Source organism: Artemia sp. Qi Xiang Cuo, chromosome 17, assembly GCF_049724085.1.
Source record: "Artemia sp. Qi Xiang Cuo chromosome 17, ASM4972408v1, whole genome shotgun sequence".
In the NCBI taxonomy this organism is placed as follows: domain Eukaryota; kingdom Metazoa; phylum Arthropoda; class Branchiopoda; order Anostraca; family Artemiidae; genus Artemia; species Artemia sp. Qi Xiang Cuo.
In genome coordinates, this window is record NC_142810.1 from 8773176 (window position 1) to 8794201 (window position 21026).

At 35.0% G+C, this 21026-nt stretch overlaps 1 protein-coding gene across 1 annotated transcript in view; it reads right to left on the reverse strand.

Annotated features, from left to right (window-relative positions):
* Nucleotides 1–21026, reverse strand: part of l(3)80Fj (lethal (3) 80Fj) — a 252563-nt gene that overhangs the window by 88044 nt on the left and 143493 nt on the right. Inside the window, exons 22-25 of the mRNA XM_089103680.1 lie at nucleotides 19331–19509; nucleotides 15751–16041; nucleotides 14494–14615; nucleotides 5630–5843 (exon numbers count right to left, since the gene is read on the reverse strand). Of these exons, the coding sequence (XP_088959806.1) occupies nucleotides 5630–5843; nucleotides 14494–14615; nucleotides 15751–16041; nucleotides 19331–19509 (806 nt within the window). The remainder of the gene's footprint in view (nucleotides 1–5629; nucleotides 5844–14493; nucleotides 14616–15750; nucleotides 16042–19330; nucleotides 19510–21026) is intronic.

Here is a 21026-nt window from a genome sequence, read left to right on the forward strand (position 1 = left end):
TTCTTTGCAATACAGGCAACGAAGTACTCAAAGACAGCTGACATCTGTTACCCTAGAATCAAAGCGGCAGATCCTATTGTTAACCATCTGGTGGCTAAGTGTTTCAGACTTTAGAACGCCAGTTTTCTCTTGAATCTTCCCGTAATCTTCTTGTTTAGCCGGCCAGCCATTAAAAAGTAGTACACTTTGATGATCCGAGCAGAAAAATTCTCGCCGATTTCCTGCAAACCCTTCCGAAAAGCGTTGTGTACCAAATAGATCTTGCAGGTATTTCACTGTCAATCAGTCGGAAAAGTTTTTTGTTCACGATCGGACCATCACAACTTAACGCTAGTAGTTTAGCAATAGATACATCACTCTCATCGATCGTTCTGACTATTTCTGACTTCAATTCTTCAGCTCTGACATGTCCAATAAACGCCCTTCGTATTTTGTATTTGGTGCCATTCTCTTTTTTTTCTCTGTGTGTAACAAAGTAACACCCAGAATAGAGTTTTCTAAGTAATTAACAAAGTCAAACAAACCCTGCCACCTCCTAGCCTACTGACTCAGGAGGCAAAAGGAGGTTACTCCTTTCCGTTACTAGTCTGTCTACTCTGTCCAGCCAGTAATGCTATAGCCTATGTAACAACAAGTTTTGTCTTTCATAGACAAGCAACAACAGGTTCCAACAATCTCAATCGAAACAAAAATACTAAAAACCGTATACTCACAGATATTGGTAGTCTTAAAGATACGGAGTTCTAAACCAAAGCAAGAGAACGGACTTTAGCGACATTTATCAATTTAAGGGAGGGACCTTCACTTGATTTTAGGGACTTTCAGGGACTTTGTGGCAGCCCTGTATTATATAGGCAATTGTAATTCAAATCCATATCCTCCTATAATAAACATAGCATCAATTTACATAAGGGTTGCCAAAGAATTTAGTACGTGAGAAAGGACATTAAAGCTTAGAGCTTCCTTACAAAAATAAATGATAACTAAAATAAATGATATATAGAAATTAACGAAACATAAAAAATGGTATAAACATTATATAATAAGAAATACCCTTACGGACTACCCTGATATTCATTCTGTCGTACTGGTGGTATCGTCATATACCAATATCGTCAGGTATCGTCAGATACCGACGAATATTCCTTACCTTAGACCTTAGCTCCTCCTTTACCTCCAGAGGCACATAGGACGTCCGTTAACAGCCTCCAATCATCCCGCAAATGAGCTGCGGCATAGATGTCCTACCACAACGAATATGCAGCAGTAGGAAAACAGGGTTTCAAATTGGCTGATTCATTTAGTGTTTTCAAGGATATCCGTAGGGGAGGGGGCAAGGGTGGCTATTCCCCCAATGGAAACCCGGGACTGTAAAATAATTATGAGGAAACCAAAGAAAGGAGAATAGAAACATATGACATTGCTTAATAGAACTGAAATCTAGGAGTTCCTATCTTATTTTAGATAAGCTATTGTTTTCTGTGTTTTTTTTGTGATTACTTTCCTTTCTTTATTTTCATAAACTTTTATTTTACTTGACATAACCTAATCTTTTGATTACCTTCCAAACAAAAATTTTTGTCTCTCATTGCTTTGTCCACCTGTGTGTTGCTCGTTAAGCTAAGGTTTTTTAGAGCTTCAAAATCTCTTTTTGATAAAAGAGCGATAAGTTGAGGGGGGGGGGGGAAAGTCCCCCCTCATATAAGATATAATATCGGTTTGTTTTAAGTTTCAAAGTTGCTCCTTACTTTCAGTAGAATTTTTTTTTTCCACTTAATTTCTGATTCTTTTTCAAATCATGCCCAGGCCTAACCAAGATACGATCTGGGGTACCAGCCACTTAAGTCTCGTGCTCTTAAACCCCTCTGTTAAATTTTGTATATCAATAATAAGAAATTGATGGGTGGACACCACTTTTTTAGTTTTTATGCTTAAGAATTAAAATGTTTGATTGAAAATAAAATATTTGACAAAATTTTGAACATATTAACAAAACTTGCGATGGACAGTAGTTTTGTTGAATATATTCGTATTAATATATTAATGTGAATATATATCACATATCACAATATATCACATGATAATATATCACATGAATATATATCACATTAATATATTCTTGATGATATTTTACATTAGAATTGCAGATGGACGAAGAGGGGTGTAAATGTGGATGGAAATTCTGCGTGACTTCTGATCTTCTTCATAGTTGAAGCCATCACAGCCTCTAGAACAGGATTTAGTTTCAGCAGAATATTCCACAGGATATAGTTCTTTGTTACTGTTAAATCCATTAGTCGTCTCAAAATTTTCAATCGATAGCAACTCGGTAGCAAAGTCGTAGTTCGGTGCTACGAAACGCCAGAAAACTTTCACGTCGCAAAATACTAACGGTAACTTAAAAAGAGCCCTAGAACTTTTAATTTGACTTCAAATGAGGACTCTTCCGATTTTATAGGACCGGTGGTTACATAAAATCACCTCTGAGAAAAGAGATATACACAAATAAACATGGATCCACGATCTTTCTTCTGGGAAAAAAAACAACAAAATTTCACATTTTTGTATAGAGAAGCGTACAGCCTCTGCGGTAGAGTTCTCTGATATGCAGAATCTGACAAGCTGATATGAAATGCTTGTAGCTTCTGATGGGTAGGCTAACAATAAGCTTAATGAATGTTATATTCTTGGAATCAGCATAAAAAGTTAGTTCTGTTGATATATCCATTGTTATCAAAATTCTATTTTTAGATTTTTGGTTAATATTGGCCCGAGTTACTCTTTATTTATAGTTTATCGGCACAAACTACTTAATAAAATTGTCCTGTGATAAGAAATTTTACTTGAGCCTATTCATTTTGTTCAGTTGAACTTGAGCATTGAAAAAGCGTCGATTTGACAGCTGGATTGTAAGTTTAAATTTAGATTTCACTTTGTTATTCTGTATTTTTTTATATTTTTTTTTTATGTCTGAAGAAATAAGGGATTTTAGTTAGAGGAGCAAGGGAATTGTCCTGTTACGAAAAAGGTATATTTCACCTGGCCGTTATGAAATTAATACATGGTATCTATGGAGGGCGGATGACTTTTGAGAATGGACCCTTAGAAATGTGAAGATCTTGGCGAAAACTTACTTTAAGGAACTTCGAAATTTTGGAAAGCTGTTGATTTAAAATATGCAAATGGAGATTCTGGAAATGAAATCAGAGCCTGAAGTATCCGGATACATAATAATTAAATACGTAATAGATTGAATGGACCGACCCCTTTGCCAGGAATTTTCGCCACTTAAAATTTGCTGAGTTTTATTTCATTTTACATGTAAAACTAGGTATTTTTTTCATTCCACAATTTTTTCTAAATGTATTTAAAAAAAAAATTATTCATAAGAAAATATATCCTAAAATATATTCTCCTGCTGCTATAAAATATATTCTCCTGCTGCTACCCACAACTATTCTGGTGCCTCCCCCTTTGAAATATTTCGAGGGCGCCCATCAAAATTTTGGCTGTAAAACACAAAACGAATAGGTTTAATAAAATCAATGGTCTTTATGATGAAGCTGAAAAGGTGATTTAAAAGCCCCATTTCCAAATTATAGAACAAAGAACAGTCAGTCTAGAGTAAATCCTGGTCAAGATATGCTTCAGTTGGCCCCTACAATGTCCCTCATGTAGAATCATGATACTCTGAATTGCTTCAAAGTACTTTTAGGAATCATCATTAGCGTCAAAACTCGGAAATTCAACTCTAGACATGTCTAATATATACCTATATAGTCTATATAACATAGTTTCTACAGCATAACATGGATGATTATATAGTTTAGGGTAAAAGTAGACTTAAAATAAATAATATTGGTCTATTAAGCTGTTTAGGATGCTTAAGCTGCTCATAAGATGTTTAAATAAGCTTTCATGCCTTTTTTATTTGTGCCAGACCATTATAACTAGTAACATTTATCTATTAAGCTGTTTAAGATGTTTAAGCTACTTATTAATAATGTTTAAATGAGCTTTACTGCCTTTTTTGTTCGCTTCTGATCATTATAACTAAATTTGACCATAATGAATGGAGCTTCGAGTTTTGTGTTGGGGGAGAGAGGCAAAATATTTCTCTCCAGTTCCTATAGAAGTGTGTTCGCTATGTTTTTTTTTTCTTCTTTATTTTGCATGCCGTCTGACAGAATATTTATATTTTATTATAATAAATACAATAATTATAAGAAAAAGGTGTGTGTCTTAAAAGATTTGAGAAAGTATTTTATAGGGGGTAGTGATGAAAAACTTCTCGTGATGCCCCTGAGCGCAGTGGGCAAAAATAGAAGCCTACTAAAGCACAAATTGGGTTTTATCGGGAGAGTGGAGGGATATGAAATTTCAAATCTTGTGTTGGTCGGGAGAGAGGCTAAATATTTTCTCCTGTTCTAGTAATTGACTATTTGCTACATTTATTCTTCTTTTTTTTTCCTCCCGTCCTACAGGATCTTTGGATAATATAACATGATAGGAAATAAAAATAAAACAATAGAAATGGTATACTTGTAATATCTTGAGAAACTTGAGACAGTACTTTGTAGTGGTCAGTTGTGAGAAAATTTTTGTGGTGCCCCTGAGTGTAGTGGCCACAAATAGGGCCCTAATACTACTAATCTTAAGCCAATTGCCGTCCTACTGTGTCTGTCTGACGAAGAGGTAAGGTATTTTGTGGAGTCACTGCCAAGATTGGGTGGACTGAAGCAAGATTCACCTTAATACCCTCAGTTGTCCCCCTCGAAATTTCATGAAAGTAGTTGTAGTCTCAATGAGTTGCAGTCACAGTCACAAGTGTTCGCAGTCACAAGTAGCCACCGTCACAAGCAATCTTAATCGCAGTAGCAGTCCCAAATAATCACAGTTGCAGTCACAATAATGGTAAGCCTGAAAAATTTAAGTTAATACCCTTACCCGTCCCTAATATATCACAGAAACAACTTTTTGATAGCCTGGAAATAGTCTAAAAGTCAAATAGCTATGCATCCAGTTTACTCAGACCTAAGTTGAGTAAGTAAGCAAATATCTCTCTAGATTTACATAAAAACCAGTGTTGCAACTCTCCTCAAAAAGGAAACAGCAAAAAATCGTCTAAAGTCACTTAAAAGAGAAAAATCTTTAAAAAAGGGATCCCATTAAATTTCTGTCTTTTTTGGCTGTTTTGACAAATGCACAGAGCTTTTCGAAAGATTCTCCCTCGAAATTTGCATTTTTAAAGAGTGGAGAGGTCGTCATGGAGAGGCACTATTGTCGCCATATGTGTCAGCAGGCGTGGGAAAACCTAAGTCTATGCAAGCATTTAGCATTGTTTAATAAAATAGTTTTCTCTTTATCTTTGGCAATTTTACTTGTAAATTTTTACTCTATCTTTTTAAATATCTAAAACCAAAAATGTCCTTAACATAATTAGCACCAAGAGGTCAAGACAAATTATTACCCACTATTGGCAAAAAGAAATAAATATAAGGGAAAGAAAATAAAACAAGAGAAAAAGTTCAACAGAGAAGTCCTGCTAATCGCGACGAAAAACCTGAAAAAAACGTTTTGTAGTTTTGTCCTGCGCTGGTTTGTAAGTAGCAGGAATCATTAATCATACCTTAAGAATAGGAGGAATAATCTGGCTTATATAGGGAATGAATTCCGATTGAAAGACAGCGGGCATATAAATGAAGAGCAGAATGTAGCCATCCTTCACATGAGGTGCAATGTCCAGTCTCTCTGCTGTTGCTATGATTTCTGGCATTAGTTTGTGAAGCTTTTCTATTCCCAATCCACCAACCACTTCGGCTAAACCTTGGGCAGCACCGGATCTAAAGTGGAAGAATATAAGATACGTGATGTTAAAATATCATGGACATCAAAATAGAAATAAAAAAAATAAAAAGTTAATCAGTCTCTCTTCTGTTGGTATTACTTCCGGAAAAGGTCGTGAAGCTTTTCTTTTCCCAATCTACTAAACACTTCCGCTAAACCTTGTGTAGCACCAGACCTAAAGTCAAAGGATAGAAGTGACGTGATGTTAAAGTACCAAGGACAACGTAAAATCGTTTTGTGAACACTCGACCTATATTAGGTCTATTCATACCTGAACACCGCGGTTTTGGTAATATTTTTGTTTTATTTGTTTTCAACATTATGAAGTTTTTAGGGCAATACCATATTTTCATCAGTATTGCCATACTGAACAATGCAAAATTAATCAATCCAATTTGACAGCCTTTTTTTGTCCATCAACATTTAAATATTGACAATCCGTTTATTCCTAAACATAACTACTTTACGTGTCTTCGGAATTAATAATATACTGACATATTCATTACAACATACCGTTTCTTAACTAAAATAAGTTTAACTAATATATTTTACATATTAATGTATTTATAAGCAATAAATAATTAATTAAGTCTATAAGTTTAGTTTATACATAATTTTCAGGGCAGCACAAGATTTTCGTCAGTGTTGCCATGTTGAACCGTGAAAATCTATGAGCACAAATAATTAGTTACGGTGTCCTTCGTCCCCAACCTGGATCCACCCCTGTCAAAGGAATACTATTTGAGTAATTTGGTAACTATGGCAGTTCCCTGTAGTGCTACCCACTTTCAAACCCTCGCGCACAACAAGACCTAAAAAATAATAATAATAATAATAAAAGAATTTTTTTTTAGATCATTCAAGTGAAATCAATGATAAATTAATATAATCAATAATCGATTATACACCAAACTGAAATATTTTTTTCTCCCTAGACCTGTTTTAGGTATATTTATAACTTAAATTCGTGGTTTTCTAAAATTTTTCTTTTAATTGTTCCAAAAAATACGAATATTTTCAGTACAGCACAAAATTTTTGTCAGTGTTGCCACGTTGGACCATGAAAATTAACCAACAGAAATTCCTAGCCCAACATTATTTGGTACTAACCAGGCAAATATAGAGAAATCTTTGGAGAAGGTACGGTTTCGATTAAAACTGGCGAATTATAGGAAAACATGGCGTTTATTTTGGTTATTGGGATAGCGTCAGTTCCCAATTTCCCTCCCTTGCTTATGCACAATGTCATTGAAACAGAAAATTTATCCGATTTTAGAACAAGCTATGCTCTAATTCTAATTTTTTACCAGCGTTTCTTTTTCTAAATTGGTGCCAGCTAATACCGGTGACTGCATAAAGATGTCTTTTTCATTAAAAACGGAATCCCCAAATTTCTTTATTTTCAAAAATATCTTTGTGTAAAGTACTGTAAAGCGACTTAAGTAAAATGGAAATTCACTGTCCTTACTGTTCTTATTACTTTAAAATTTATCTTCCCTCTGCAAGTTTTTGCTATGTTTTGATATTGTATGCTTATGCTGGTGGCCGGCGTTCCCCCCCCCAAAGGAAAATACTCCCCGGCGGAAAATACCCCCCTCCCCTAAGGAAAATATCCTCCGCCCCCCGTGGAAAATAAGGTTTTCCAAATTTGAGAATTTTATTTGAGTTTTATTTTTAAAATTTCCGTAGGGGGAAGGAGTTTTGATACTTGTGTATTATGCGCCACTTATTCAAGTTTGCGCTGTGTAAAATTCGAGAACATACCGTTTTTTTTGTTAGTTTCTTCGTTACATTAAGAAACAAATTTGGGCAATATATTTGCACATTAGGGGGAGGGGGGGGGGGTAAAGTAGGTACAATTATTCTGCATATTGTGAAGTAGGAATTGTTTTCTGACTTCAAACTATCCAAATACTTTACCCCCCCCCCTTATGTGCAAATATATAGCCCAAATCATATATTTCCCATATACTCTGTCACTTGTCTTTGTCTTGTCTCGCGCTAAAATGAAACAAACTAACGAAGAAACCGGTTTTATTCTCGAGATTTACATGGCGTAAACTTGAGTGAGTTGCCCATAATACACAAGTACCCAAACTCCTCCACGGGGGAGGGGGGGTATTCCGGGGGTAAAATATTTGGAGTTTGAAGTCAAAAAACAATTCTTTCTAGGCATATGGCCACTAAGAAATTACAGAAGAATAGCGAGGTATCTGGAAATTCTGTTAACTAAAAAAAAAAAATCCCGTAAAAAATAAATGTAATGTTTCATTTAAGTCTTTTATGAAGATCGCTAATCAAAGTTTAAATTATTTGTGCCTTTCATTTATGTTATTTATCTGTGTTCATGGCCGTATATTTGGCTTTAAAATACACTTATTTAGCTATCTATCTTATATGCAGAATAATTGTGCCAAACACATATTGCATGCAGACCCGCTATACTTTACCCCTCCCCCCCTAATGTGTAAATCTATAGCCCAAATTTATTTCCAAAGTAACGAAGTAACTAACGAAAAAACCGGTGTGTTCTCGAATTTTACACAGCGTAAACTTGAGTGAGTGGCGCATAATACACTAAGTTTTAAACTTGCTACTTACTTTAGTTTTTGTAGCGCAGAAAAAACTATCAATATTTCAATGATCTATATTTGGATTTTGATGTATAATCAAAATGCAGAATAATCGCATAAAACACATTTTGCCTGCAGACCCGCTATGCTTTACCCTCTCCCCTAATGTGCGAATCTATAGCCCAAATTTATTTCTAAAGTAACGAAGAAACTAAAAAAAAAACGGTGTGTTCTCAAATTTCACATAGCGTAAACTTGGGTGAGTGGCGCATAATACACAAGTACCAAAATTCCTTCCCCTTACGGAAACTAAAAAAATAAAACCCAAATAAATTTCTCAAATTTGAAAAGCCTTATTTTCCACGGGGGGGGGGGGGGGGTGTGTGTTTGGGGGTATTTTCCGTGGGGAGGTATTTTCCGGGGGGGGGGGTATTTTCCGCGAGGGTATTTTCCAGGGGGGGGGGGTATTTTCCGGTGGGATATTTTGGGGGGTAATCGCCGGGGGGGGGGGGGTAAACGCCTAGAACCGCTTATGTTATACTAAATATGGACTATGTTATGCTGTTTATTTTATACACTTTATATTAATATATGTTGTAGTAGCCTACATAGTTAATACTACCCCAAGTACTGGTCAACTGAACCATACACCCAAGTTTAATGTATTTATGTTAATATTACGAATTAGGTTTTCGCATTGTACGCTTAAGTTATACTGCTTATGTTAATACTACCCTCTCCCCTAATGTGCGAATCTATAGCCCAAATATTATACTGTTTAGATTAATATATGTTCATGTTAATACCATGTTTTAGTATTAGTATTATATGTTTTAGTGTGTATTTTCCGGCAGTCCTACGGTTTTAGTATTTTAACGTGAGACAACAATTTCTGATCAGTTGATAACTGAATTCAGCTTTTCTTTCCCCGCAGTCTTATGGTTTTAACGTTTCAACGTGAAACGACAATTTCTCTATCATTCAATAGCTCGGATTAGGGTATACCCATCTACCGCCATCTATTATATTTTTAAGACTTCATTTTAAGAATTTCTTCTTTTTCTTTTTATTAAAAAACACGCCGAAAAAAAATGGAAAGGAAAAAAGTGGCCACTGCATGTTGCCACAGTAGCCAAAGAAAGAATCCAATTGATCGCTAGTAGGAGTAAACTCCTTTCCAAAAATTCGAAAGAACAAATATTAGAATCTGAAATTTTGAAAATTCGACATCTAGATAAAGCGCTTAAATAATCATTAATCTAAGCCCAGGAGAGTTTTACTTCCCCAATTTATTCCGTGTTCTCTTTGCTGTGTTCCTCACGAAAAACTCCATCAAAATGATCCATATAAATGGGGATAGGACGCAACCTTGCTTAACCCCTGATTTAACACGAAAATACGCGAAAGTTGGAGTTGAAAGACTTCCCCTTTTTCACTTCTTTTCAGCCCCAGCTTGTAACCACCATCCAACCCTCAAGTACTGCCGTTATTTCAGAGAAGCGTACGTACGCGAAAACTCGCGAAAGTTTAGTTGGACACAAACACATCTGTATAAATTTATTTTGAATGCAAATAATTAAGTTATTTACATTTTGGGTTTATTTGTTAACCATTTCAATCTTCAGAGGATTAACAGAGCTGGTCCAGTGGCATAGCTGTGGCAACTATGAAAATGCCACGGTTGCGTTAAAAAAAGAAAAAAGTTTCCCATTTTTCTAAGGATCTTAATTCATTCCCTAAAGAAAGGTTTATATAGCCATAATTCTGGCTTGATGAATGTATATGAAACTAATAACCCCGAAGATACAAGTATTATATTGCGAGTGATACATATTCCTAGAGAGGAGCCCCTCTATGTTCCCCCATCTACATTTTCACGAATTGGCACCCCTGTTCTGAGGAAAAAAAGGCATTTCGTTCCGCTTAGCCCCCCTCCCACCCACCCTCTCGGAGAAAATGCTGTAATAAGACCTTGATCGTGAATAAAATGCATTGAAGTTATAAGTTCAAGAGCAGTTGAATCTAAAAAAAAAAAAAAAAAAAAAAAAAAAAAATCTAAAAAAACAATTCCTTGTGCATTGCTACACAATCAGGATCATAATCCAGTCGACTTTCGCTTACTCAAAATTCACGGGACCACGATGTTTCTTCGAGGTACCTACAGTTCGACTTATAGGAGTCCCTATACATAAAATTCCAAATGAACATTCGAGTTACAGAGGTACAAAATCGCTAAACTTACTCCCTAATTTAGTAATTACTATTTATTTATTAATTTAGTAATTACTATTTACTATTAAATAAATTAATAATTACTCCCTAACTTAATCCCTAATTACTCCTAATAAAATTAAGATTAAGTCTATTAGTGTTTTATAGACTTCATATATCACTAATGGACTTGCAAAGCTCAATAATAAATTTAGTTTGCTAGGAAATAGACACCTGAAAATTAACTGAATCTGACAGAAAATAGGTTAAACAAAATTTATACATATCAAAGTTTACACGTTGCAGCCTCCATACCGGGGTTCGACTAACAGAGGTTCTTTGGAAAAAGTTCGACATACAGAGGTAAACTTTGACTTATGGAGGTAAAGTGAAAAATAAATGACGACTTATCTACAGAATTTCGAACTATAGAGGTAGTTTTCGGGTCACTTCGACTTACAGAGGTAAAATTTAACCGAACTGTTTTTTCCAGTTAAGCATATTTTTTCTTCGACTTAGACAGGTTTCGAGATATTGGAGATTTCGAGTTACCGAGGTTTGAGTTATCGAGTATCGACTGTAATAACAAACATTTATACATTCTTCTCTCCGGCATCCCCCTTTCCTCCTCCAGCCTCCTCTTTCATTCTCTCTTCTTTCCAGCCCCTACTTCTAATCACCAATCAACCCTAAAGTACCACCGTTATTGCAGAAAAACGAAAACACAGATTTCACAGCATTACTGTTAAACAAAGTTTAACGAAGAAAAAAGTATATTGAATAATTTCCCGTATTTTACATATTTTTCCTGGTTTTTCCATGTGAAGGGTTGAAAATTTCCCTAAAACACTTATCAAATGTTAGTTCATGTCTAAAAAGAAGTTTCACTCAATTAGACAAAGAAAATCATACTAAATCCTTTTGATTAGGATTTGGACCCAAACACCCCATAGTACGTCGTTTAAATTGACAAGAAGCAAGTTCTAAACTACCCTTGTATTTTTGGTCCAAATCGCCCTGATATCTCTGTCTGTACTTCAATATACAGTCGAAAATATCTTTGGGGTAGGTAAATTGTCTTAGCAAAACAATTAAGGCGTTTTTTATTGATAGCCAGGATTCTCGCTTCGGAAATTTAAAAAGAAAAGCGAATTTTACAATCTAAATTGTAAAAAAAAAACCCGAAAACAGATAGTGAAAAGAAATCAAATTTGGCGAAATATTAGAATAGCTGAAAAGAGCGAAGTTTATCACCAATTTTTAAACGTAAACCCAGAGAACTTATTAAGAATATTAGCCATTTCAGAATTCTATCTGACATTCCCCCTTTCTCCCTAACGAAATCGATCCTCGGATATTTTTTGGACCTATAATGGGAAATAACATAAAAAGTTTAAGCCTTAAAAATGTTTTAATGCGAAAATTTTTTAAATTCCAACTTTCAATTACAAAAATTATTTTAAAAAAAAGTCTAAAAAAATATTTCTTATAAATTAGAAAAAAAGGAACTAGTTGTATAAATTCTTTAATTTTTTTTTTTTTTTTTTTTTTTTTTTTTTTTTTTTTTTAAGTATAAAAGTTTGATTTTGAAAAAAAGATTCTTCAGTGATGCAGTATTAGTTAAAAAGAATTTAAGTGCGATATTCATTATGATGAGTCTACAAACGAGTGTGTCATCGTCTCTATTTATTTGGAGTCTAGCATCATTAGAGTGTCATCAGTATATTGCTCCCCTTCGCTGCAGTCCCTAGATTATCAGCTGAGTATTTTGGATAGAATGTGTAATTCTTTTTTTTTATTATTTTTTTAAATCCCACCTCCTCTCCTCTCAGTGGTACTAACTTCTTTATTTCTGAAACTAATAACTACATTTATGTACCACCTACACTAAAAAAAAAAAACAAAAAAAAAACCTACAAAATTTTTTAACTTTACTTTATCATAACAATCAAACTATAAATTTGAGCAGTTAATATTTTAAATATTTCATTTGGGGGCATTCTACAACCAACTAACCAACATTATTACAACATCTGCCTAGCCCCTTTGCAGGGTGCCCTTCTGGTATAGGGAACCCCTTCCACAGTGGCACCAACTATCAAACTCCAAAAAAAATTTCTTATTTTGCCTCCAAAATCCCTCTGTTTACCTTATAATCCCATCCTCCCAATTTACTCTCTCTCTCTTACCTCAAAAATGCCCAAATAAAAAACTTTGTCTGAACATCATCTTACACAAACATACACTCAACACTTAGACAAAGTTTTTCATTTTTTTTTTTCATTTCTTCGTTTTCTAAAAGCCCTTTTCAACTGCTCAAATTCAAAAAAAAAAAAAAAAAAAAAAAAAAAAAAAAAAAAATTCATAATTCTATCTGACATTCCCCCTTTCTCCCCAACGAAATCGATCCTCGGATATTTTTTGGATCTATAATGGGAAATAACATAAAAAGTTTAAGCCTTAAAAATGTTTTAATGCGAAAAATTTTTAAATTCCAACTTTCAATTACAAAAATTGTTTTAAAAAAAAGTCTAAAAAAATATTTCTTATAAATTAGAAAAAAAGGAACTAGTTGTATAAATTCTTTAAAAACGAAAAACTAAAAAGAAGATTTGGTACTTGTAAAGCACAACTAAAAAGTAATCGGCTTAACATCACTTCTTGACTACTAAGGTCCCTGCACCGACCCTGCACCGAACCTAAGACAAGGTTCGATCTCTGGGTCCAGTATTACCAAACTCACTGCGCCACCACAAACCCCACTGCGTCAAACCCGCTGCGCCACCACAGTACAGCACCACGAAATGTATGCATGTTGAAAGCTGTTGCATTATCAGACGCTTTTGAAAGCATCTGATAATCTTAAATCGATGAACTTCATTTGAAACGGAGCTGTGGATTTTACAACTGAAACGAGGATTTGATTTCGAGATTTTAAATCGAATCTAAAACCCACAGACAAGTCATAAATAGAAATCGAATTTGACGATTAGATTCTCAATTTAAAAATCTGGATTGACAATCAAAAAGGCCTTTATTATATCAAACTAGTAAATAAATTAAAAAAAACTTAACTAAGCATCCTAGATGAAAATTTTATCAAAATGAATGAATTTTTAGAGGTTTTGCGAGTTTAGGGTGCAAAAGTAGGTTTGAAAATTAAGGTTAAGAAGACAAAGTCACTAAGACTAGGAATCAGTGAAAGTGATGTTGGGTAACGAGAAGATCGATCAAGTGGGCAGCCAATCGGCGGGTGCAGTGAACATCTTAAAAGTCGAATAGCCAAGGTCCAGGGTGTTTTTTTTTGTTTTTTTTTTTAGTTGAAAAAGTTTGGAAGAATAGGAAGATCAGTCTGCGCACCAAGATTAGAATATTGGAAGCTACAGTGATGGCAGTGATGGGAGTGATGGCAGTATGGTTCTGAAACTCGGGATCTCAGGAAAACAGAAGAAGATTTTCTAGATGATTTCCAGAGAAATTGCCTATGGATTGTTTTGGGTACCCGACTGACTGACACAATCTCAAAGTGTAAGCTATACGAAAAATGTGGGTCAATCCCTCTTTCAAGAGTTATAATGAGAGAAAGGTTGAGATGGCTAGGACAGGTTTTGCGGATAAAGGATGGCCAATTACCCAAGATCATCCTTGTCGGGCAACCGTCTAGAGCCAAAAGAAAAACAGGTCGCCTCCGAATGGGGTGGATGATGCACGTAAGGAAATATTTGAGGAAAATAGGAACTCATTGGGAGGGTGTAAAGAAGGAGGCTTTAAATAGATTGGGATGGAAGAGGAGCGTCCGTGGCTGTGTTGGCCTCAGGCGGCTTGGTGGTACAGTGAATTGTTAGTAGTAGTAGTTTGTTACCTGTCAACAGGGCTAGCTTCGGAGGTAAGCGTTTGCATAAGCCAAGGTAGTAGATCATCGAAACTGGCCTCACCCATACCTCTAACCATGGCTCCAAGAGCACGAGCCGACACAGTTCGAACCTAATAAAAAACATAAATATAAATATACTTTACATTCACTTCTTTTATATTAAATAAATATATTATTTTACATTACCATACATAAACTAATATATAAAATATAAAACAACACCTGAAAAATATAAACGATATATAAAATATATATAAGATATTGAAATAAAATGTAAATACAAGCATACATAAAGAAAATGTTTATTCATATAAAATTTAAAAGCTGCAGTTTTTTTTTCAAATGTTTCATCATTATATGAAGCGCTGAATCAATTCATTTAGTTCAATTAGTCAATTAGTTATCACAGTAACGGAGAAGAATTTTGATGGCTGGTTTAGATTATTTTTGTTGACTTAACTGAGTCATCCTACCCGATTAGCACGCTAGAGTCGAAACCCGTTGTCCGTGAGGACAACGGGTTCGGGTCCTGGTGTCGTCCGTTATTTGGTTTGGTACAGGGGGCAATGGCGAAACCTTGTCAGCTCAGCCAGAGTCGACCCAGCTCTAATAGGTTACCTGGAGAAACTTGGGGAAGGTCAACAGAAAGGGTGTGCGAAAGCATATAATGGCTGGCCCCCAGCTCCCCAGTGAAATTTCTGGCTTAAGAGCCATGAAACAGAGTTTAGCACTGTCAGTAGGGATTGTAAAGTCAAATGCCGTATTATTTACCTTTTCACCTTTTTCTGACGGTACAGACTTTTTTTTTGTCACAGTTTCAATTATTTTATAGCAATAGGGCTTCAAAATAACTTAAAAAAGAGTAATATTTATTTAAGTTGCTTAACAAATTATTACCAATTATGATTCAATTATAGGGTTTTTTAGCCAATCAGAAGACTGTATGAAAAACCTGATAGCTCAGATTAGTGCTAGCTAAACCTCTGTATTAATAAAGTGTCAATGAGAATTGACCTTAAGAGAGGCACTCTTCATTTAAAGTCAAGCCCGCGCGTTAGGTCCCAGTAGCTGGAATATTACTTTAGTCTTATTACTTCAACTAAAAACTAAAAAGAAAGACAAGCTAAAGGTAAAACCATAAAATGAATGACAAATTGAAAGCAAGACAAACTAGAGAGTAAAAACAGAAACAAATTGAAAGCAAGAAAGAATGACAACTTGAAAGCAAGAGTTTAAAACGCTTACCTCCGGTACAGGATCTACAACTGAAGCCTTTAATCCAGGGATAATAGTAGGTAAATATGGACTAAGATCTTTTTGATCAGTTAGAGAGTACATATTGCCAATAATTTGTGCTGCCATCTTTCTAGTTTCAGTTGAACGATCTTGGAAGGCCCTTTGTACCACTGGCATAATAAGAGCAAGAGATGGCGCGTCGATAAAGTGAACAAACTTCGTATCCAACAGTGTTGCAAGGCAAGATGAAGTTTTTTTGGCTGGATCTTGCAGAGCGCCCAGTAACACTGGGACGATTGCCTAAGAATAAAACATATTCCGAATTAATTATATTAATAATAATCAATACAAAATATCCATATAATAATAATAATCAAAAATATACCACTTAGGCAATATTAATATTATATTGATAAAAAATATCAATAATAAAAGTGTACAATATCAGACCAATAATAATATTCAACAAGCCTCACAGTAAAATTAATCGATGTTAATAATAATCAAAGAAATCACGGGAACAGTGTTTTGTGCTAACAAAAATTAATTCAGGAATATTCCCCAAATTAATTGCTTAATACTAATATAAAGAAAAACGACAATTTTTGCTAGAGTATCTAAGGGTTTATTTGGAGGAAAGGCCATTTCGTGGGACGTGAATCTCCAAAGGAAAAACTGTAGGGGGAAATTTGAGAAGTAAAAAATCTCAGAAAACATTCAAAAAGTGAAAGAATTTGTGAAAATTGGTCTATTTCTAAAAATCCGAGTAATACTTTTCCAAAAAAATTAGGCCCTTATCCGCACGACCAATGGGTTAACGTGATCAATTAGAATCAGTAATTCACAAGCAAGACGGGAAGTAAAAACTTATCACTTTAAATAAGTGCTAAGCTGAACTTTTTGAGAAAAAATGTCATCCTTAACAAATAATTATTTGAAAAAAAACTACGTTTTCTAAAGAGTTAAAGAGGCTGAGTTACAAGGTCGAACCTTAAAACGTAAAGGGATTAGGAGGCACAGTTGGGGGGCAGCCGCCCCCCCAAACCCCCCGCTTTCGCAGCCTTTAAATAAAAAAAAAAGAGGCTGTGCCCTCCTCAACGCCTCGCTCTTTACGCTAAAGTTTGACTTTCTCACAACTCTTTTTTTAAACAATAAAAACTTTAGCGTAAAGAGCGAGGCGTTGAGGAGGGCACAGCCTCTTTCATATACGGAATAATTTCTGTTCGTTTTAAGATTTAATGTCGCTCCTTACTTTCAGTTTAAAATTTTTTTTTTATTTAAAGGCTGCGAAAGCGGGGGTTTGGGGGCGGCAGCCCCAACTGTGCATCCTAATCCCTGTACGTTTTAAGGTTCGACCTTGTAACTCAGCCTCTTTAACTCTTTAGAAAACGTAGTTTTTTTCAAATAATTTCTGCACGTTTTTGTACAGTTTATTACTTATTATTGGTTGGCTAACTGTTTGCTGATCGTGTCAGGAGTTAAAGTTGGGGGGGCTGCCGCCCCCAAACCCCCGCTCTTGAACATTCTTGTGTTAAGGCTTTTAATTCCTGAATACTCAAATCACGTCGTACAGGGTGCCTCCTAATCACTGTACGTTTTAAGCTTCGAACTTGTGACTCAGCCTCTTTAACAGCCCCCCCAACTGTGCCTCCTAATCCCTGTACGTTTTAAGGGTCGACCTTGTAACTCAGCCTCTTTAACTCTTTAGAAAACGTAGTTTTTTTAAATAATAAACAAAAAAAGGTTATACATGCTTTGTTATTTAAATTGAAGCGCAGATATTTTAATAAAAAATCATGTCTAAACGGTTTATATGTATTATTTGAAAAAAACTAAGGTTTTTCGTAAATGTAAATTCGGGGGATAATTTTTTCGGTCTGAAAATATCAAAAGGCCCTAACAGGTCGAATTCTGCTTCGAATGAGTCCTCATTCAACCGGATCCGTTGCCAACTGTGGCCTGTAGGCGTGGCTAAGAAAAAAAAAGAAATGATGATGAAGTTTAAGTGGCTATATTTGGTTTTTTGAAAACAGGGAAGGTGTGATCGGATTGAGCTGAAATGTCGAGGATAAGCTCCCGGGCCCTAGGAAAGCTTAACCTCTAAATTTCAGCCCAATCGGACAACGTTAAAGGGGGGCTGTGGTGGGAGGATCCAAACTTCCGGCCCAGTTTACCCCATGAAGATAAAGTCGGAGGAGGATGAAATTTTGCAAGTTTCTTAGTTTGAGCTTGGGCTACAAAATGCTATTACCACCGTCTCTCTGCGACCTCTAGGACCTGAAATCGCTTAACATTGTGGTGGATCGCCTCTTTATAGAGGCACAAGTGTGCCTCCTTGATTTCTGAGACCACACTGGCTAAGCATGACAAAACAAGAAAATATAAGATAGCAGGAAAACGAAATAAAAGCCAACCAGATTTTATCAATTATTATTCAATTAAATTATGGTTTCAATAATATTGATTATTTATCAAGTATTAATTATCATCGATAATAATTAATCAATTTATCAACCAATTTTAGTAATAATAATATCAACTTATCAATATTAATTATTTATCAATTTATCAATTAGTATTAAATTACTACCCTTTCACTGTTGCTTGAGAAAGGTTCTCTTCTATTTCATTACTTATTTTAATGTTTGTATTTTATTCCGTCCACTGAATTTTATGAAGATTTATTCATTCTTCTTCCACCTTCTTCTTCTTCTTCAGGACGGCTGGGCAAAGGTCTCAACCAAAGTATTTTCACTTCGAACATTCAGACAACAGAAGAAAACGAGCCTGAGGATATCGGGTTTTTATTGATTTTCTTTTCACCATTACTTATTCTACTTTTTGTTTTTAAAGGTTGTATTTGTATGTTGTCCTGTGGATTTTTGACTATATTTTTTTATTCTTCTTCCTCCACTTAGTTTTTTTCTTTTTTTTTTCACTAACTGTGACTTGCCTCTTTTTTCTTTGTTGTCCTACGTTTTATCAATAATCAACAAGGTGGAAAACATAGATTAACTGATCTATAACTAACATGATCAATCAGCATCAATCATACACCAGAATTCTGTTTCACAGAATTTCCTGACAACTCCAAAAATAGAAACAGTACAAAAACAGGCAAATGATATGGAGAACTCAAGAAAATATAGAAAAAAAAACTTAAAAAGTGAAATTTCAAGGGGAACGGAAATGAACGCCTTTTTTCTTGAGGGACACTTAAAGCATTGGAACTTTAGGAGTAATGACCCCCCCCCCCTCTCCAAAATTTGTCCACAGTGACTACATGCCAAGCCAATATTTTTGAAGAAAAATGCATGATTAACAAACAGTTCCTATCAACCAATCCCCCTCCATAAGTTTCCCATTGCGACTAAATACCAGGCCAAAATTTTTAAGGGAAAATGAGCGATTAATAAACAAGGTCAAAGATGTGGCTAATCTGAATGATGGGATTTTTAATGAAATTTAATTTCTTCCCTCCCCCTCCATATAAATCAGCCCCCCCTCAGTAAGTTTTCCATTACGACTAAATCAAGCTTTCTATATAAATATGCATCATTTATAAAAAAAGGTAGAAAATATGACTAACCTGAATCTCGGGATTTTTGATGACAGATCCAATCACCTCTAATGCTTGTCCACCCGCTTGCTGCACCTTAATATGAGAGTCACCCAGCACCTCAATTAATTTTGGAACAATATTTGGCAAACAGGAGCTCAACTGCTTTGGGGCGCAGTAGGCCATAGCACCCAAAAGTTCAACAGAGCCTGTGTAAATTTAGACTTATCAGTAACAGCATAATGGTGCTTCAACACTACGCCAACTGTTCAGACTAGCTTAACTGAAGACTCTACGGTATGCTATGTAATCTTACGGAAGAAATTTTTCCATAACGCAAGTAGTGCTAAATACAATCAAGCTTGACATAGAATTAACGTTAAATAAGTTTATTTGACGTTAGTCAAAGTTTATTTTAGGCGACTCCATGGTACAAATTTAAAAGTGTAGCGCGAAGAAGCATCTTATATCTCTCAGTTTTACGTTATGTAAGTTTATTTTAAGTCAAACAAAGATTTATTTTACGCAACTCCAAGGCACAGATTTAAAAATACAGCGCGTAGGAGCATCTTCTGTCTCTCAACTGAAAAAAACATAATAACAAAAAGTTTACAATCTGTTGTAGATTTCAAACTCAAGTTAATATAAATATATGCTCCCAAAGGGATGAATTAAAAGGGCCCTCAATCCTTTTTTCCATATGTTTCCAGTTCTCAATCTTTTTTCCAGTTTCTCAATCCTTTTTTCCATATGTTTGTATTTATTAAATTTACTTACGAGTTTACTCACAGCTCTTATTTGATAGGTTATTCCTTTATTCTTTATGCAAAGCATCGCCAAGGTTCCGCCGATTTCAATACACGCCATCTACTCTTTCCACTTTACATTCTAAGACAACCCATTCAGAAAATTCCAGTAGATTGTTAACTAGGTTTTTTTTTAGGACAAGGCAATCATGTTAGAATGTGAATCAAACATATTAGTGAAATTAAACAATAACTAAACAGAATAGTTCTTTTTTGTAGCTCGTGACTCTTGAACAAAGATCAGCGCAGAGGAGCATTTTTTGCCTCTTAATTGAATAAAAACCAATAGTATAAGTTTGTAAACTATGGTATATTTTAAACTCAAGTTATGACAAATATATGCTCCCAAATAAACAAAAAGGATGAATTCAGAATTCAGAGGGCCAGGTAATTTCTCTTCAATTTTATTTGTATGGCAATGAAAAAGGCAACTTAAAAGGCATATTATTGATGAGGAGGTGGGAGCTCTTACGCCCTTTATGAGAGCCTGAATCTCCTGATTTTTAATTGGACTAAAATCCGAGTATACAAAAAACAAACAACATTATCGTCCTGCAGCCTTTTAGGTGAGAGGGCTTGGGAAAGGCCTAGCCTGAAGCCCTTGATTTTTTTTTGAACAGCCCCGACTATAATTGAGTAAAGAATCGTCAAAAAATTCGCGATAAAATGCTTATGGTTGATCAAACAGCTATTCTATGTGATTCATACAAGCGCTTTTAAGTTATTTCGGCTTTAAAGCTCAACGATCCTTTCAACTGCAATGGCAAAGAAAAGGCTCATTTCAGCGATCGAAGATACAGTAACTGTTATTCAGGAAGGTCTTGAGGAGTTGGTGAATTCTCCCTTAAAATTGGGATATTTCTTCAAAGTAAAACTGTCTCTTATTCTCATCAAAAGTATACATCATGTTTCTTTCTCCT